Below are 2,440 nucleotides of genomic sequence, written 5' to 3'. Positions count from 1 at the left end.
ATCAAATACATTGCTTTTACAAGGGGCCACGGGAAAAATTATCAATACAATTTGAGTTAAATCATTAGTCATTTAATCTTGCAATTCAAATTCTTTTTACTATATGACTAGTTCGCCATGGCTAACAGAATTTTCTCCTTCTTTAATGTTATAATGTAGTCAGCAATTACACTGCAAAAGCCATGTTTCTCCATGTATTCATGATGATTTCAGATTATATATGAATAAACATTTTCCATTTTAACAGCACTATTTACTTTAATGAGCATTAAAAAAAATTGGTACGTAAAAACCATGATTTCACAGATATTACTAAGTAGTATAATGTGATATATCACTGTAATTTAATAAATAGGAATAAACGCAAATGGTAAAATCTACAAAGGGAATATGAAATTCATTGAAGTTAAAGTGAATCTTAAGAGTGCATCACGACATACAATGATTAAGATCAAGAAATTAAAATGCCAAGTAAAACTGAAACGGGAAGAAATCTTTCCTTCATTAAAATAAAAAAAAATTTATCACAGTAAAGAGATATTCAAGGTAGACTAAATCAAAGAAAAATATATGGTTATTAGCAAATACTTGCCACATATTCACATAAACTCCCTAAACTTTCATTGTTCAGAAATTAATTTTATACATATAATTTAGATACTTACTCAAAATAAACTCAATTATTTGATTCGACTGGCTCAAAGTAATGATACAACTTAAAAGGCTGGGAAAATTAAGAAATATAAACTTTACTCAGTTTTCAAGTATTTTTTAATAAAACAAACTAAAAATCACTCTACCAAAAGCACAGCTACAAATAATTTTTAAAACTGTATTATTTTTTTTCTCTACTATTCAATAAACTTACGTTGTTTAAAACAGTAAGAAGTGCTTGCACCAAGCCACTACTGCACATTTCATATGGTGAAATTGTGTTTTCATCCTTCAAAAGTACAATTAGGTTTTCTAAAGCTGTCTTCATTAAATCTCTCCAAGTGTTCTCACCCTCGATACACTAAAAGAAAAAAAATTTTAATGAAGACAATCAAAAAAACACAGCTCTTAAAGTAACATCAATTATCATGAAATAAATTAGATATTAAACATTAAAAGTTCAAATTATTAAAGCAAATTACCTCTACCCAAAGGTTAACAAACTTTTTTATAAAAGGTCCAGCATAAATATTTTAGGCACTGCAGGTCACATAGTCTCTGCCACATCTATTCAACCCTGCTGTTGTAACACCAGAGCAGCCATAGACAAAATGTAAATGAATAAGCATGGCTATGTGCAATAAAATTTTATTTATGGACACTAAAGTTTTATTTTTATACAGTTTTCATGTGACATGAAATATTATCCTGCTTTTTACTTGTTTTCAATCATTTAAAAATATAAAAACCATTCTCACCTCACAAAGCTATACAAAAACAGGTAGCAAGCCAGATGTGACCCATGAGCCATAATTTGCTGAACCCTACTCAACAACCAGGATATAAAGGACAGTGGGAAAAAAGAAACTAAAATACACTGAGTCATAAAATCTAGAGGTTGACATACTTGTCTATTTGTATGAAGTTCCCAAGATGACTCTAACTGAGTTGCGATGTTTCTGAGTGTTACCACTACTCCACGAGGCATGCTTTCAACAGCTTTAAAGTGGTCATCATATAAATCTCGAGCCATAGTTCGTACCTACCAAAGTAAGCATGGCAAAATGTGAAATATCACAATTAATAATTTTACCAGATTGTCCCGTTTACATGCATGTATGCAACTTTAACAATTAAAATGTTTGTGCCATCTCAACCTCCAAAAAATGTTACTATTCATGTATGTCAAAGGTTATAATGGTTAAAAAAAGTACTATAGTAGATTTTAGCAGTGTTGACTAAAATAGATCTTATAATTTTTAATTTTTAGTGAAACTTTACATGCAAAGTGCTTATTTCATTGAAAACAAATTTATACAATCTGCAAAAAATTAATTCTGCTTTTTCTTATAAAAGTAACCTGTTTATGATGAACCAATTAGAAAATACAAATAAGCAAAAAAAAGAAAAAAGAAAACCAAACCATGTGTAAACTCATCAACCAAAGTTGATCATTTTAATATTCTGGGGTATACTTTAGGTTTTATGTCTTTTTTCTATTTATATTATTCATACATAGTATACTTGACAATCATATATTTTACATATTTTGCAATGAGAAGGAATGACCCTACGGTCAATTTGGGCACTAATTACCTCTCATTCAAGTTAAAATAAAGTTATTTGAGAGAATAACCAATACATGTTCTAGGCTTATATCTGATGAAAGTTAGTACATGATACTAGTTACAAATATATGCTTAAATAATGTAAATTTAGGAGTTATTTCATTCTATCATATTATAATCACGAACTGACCCAATATAACTCTAATAGAAAAAAAAAA

General features: G+C 28.8%; 1 protein-coding gene across 1 annotated transcript in view; it reads right to left on the bottom strand.

Annotated features, from left to right (window-relative positions):
* Positions 1–2,440, bottom strand: part of HECTD1 (HECT domain containing E3 ubiquitin protein ligase 1) — a 99,592-nt gene that overhangs the window by 60,006 nt on the left and 37,146 nt on the right. The window contains exons 12-13 of the mRNA XM_012647878.1: positions 1,562–1,696; positions 869–1,015 (exon numbers count right to left, since the gene is read on the bottom strand). Of these exons, the coding sequence (XP_012503332.1) occupies positions 869–1,015; positions 1,562–1,696 (282 nt within the window). The remainder of the gene's footprint in view (positions 1–868; positions 1,016–1,561; positions 1,697–2,440) is intronic.

This window comes from Propithecus coquereli, unplaced genomic scaffold (assembly GCF_000956105.1).
Source record: "Propithecus coquereli isolate 6110/MARCELLA unplaced genomic scaffold, Pcoq_1.0 Scaffold273, whole genome shotgun sequence".
NCBI classification, from domain to species: Eukaryota; Metazoa; Chordata; class Mammalia; order Primates; family Indriidae; genus Propithecus; species Propithecus coquereli.
This window is presented reverse-complemented; position numbering and strand designations above follow the sequence as displayed.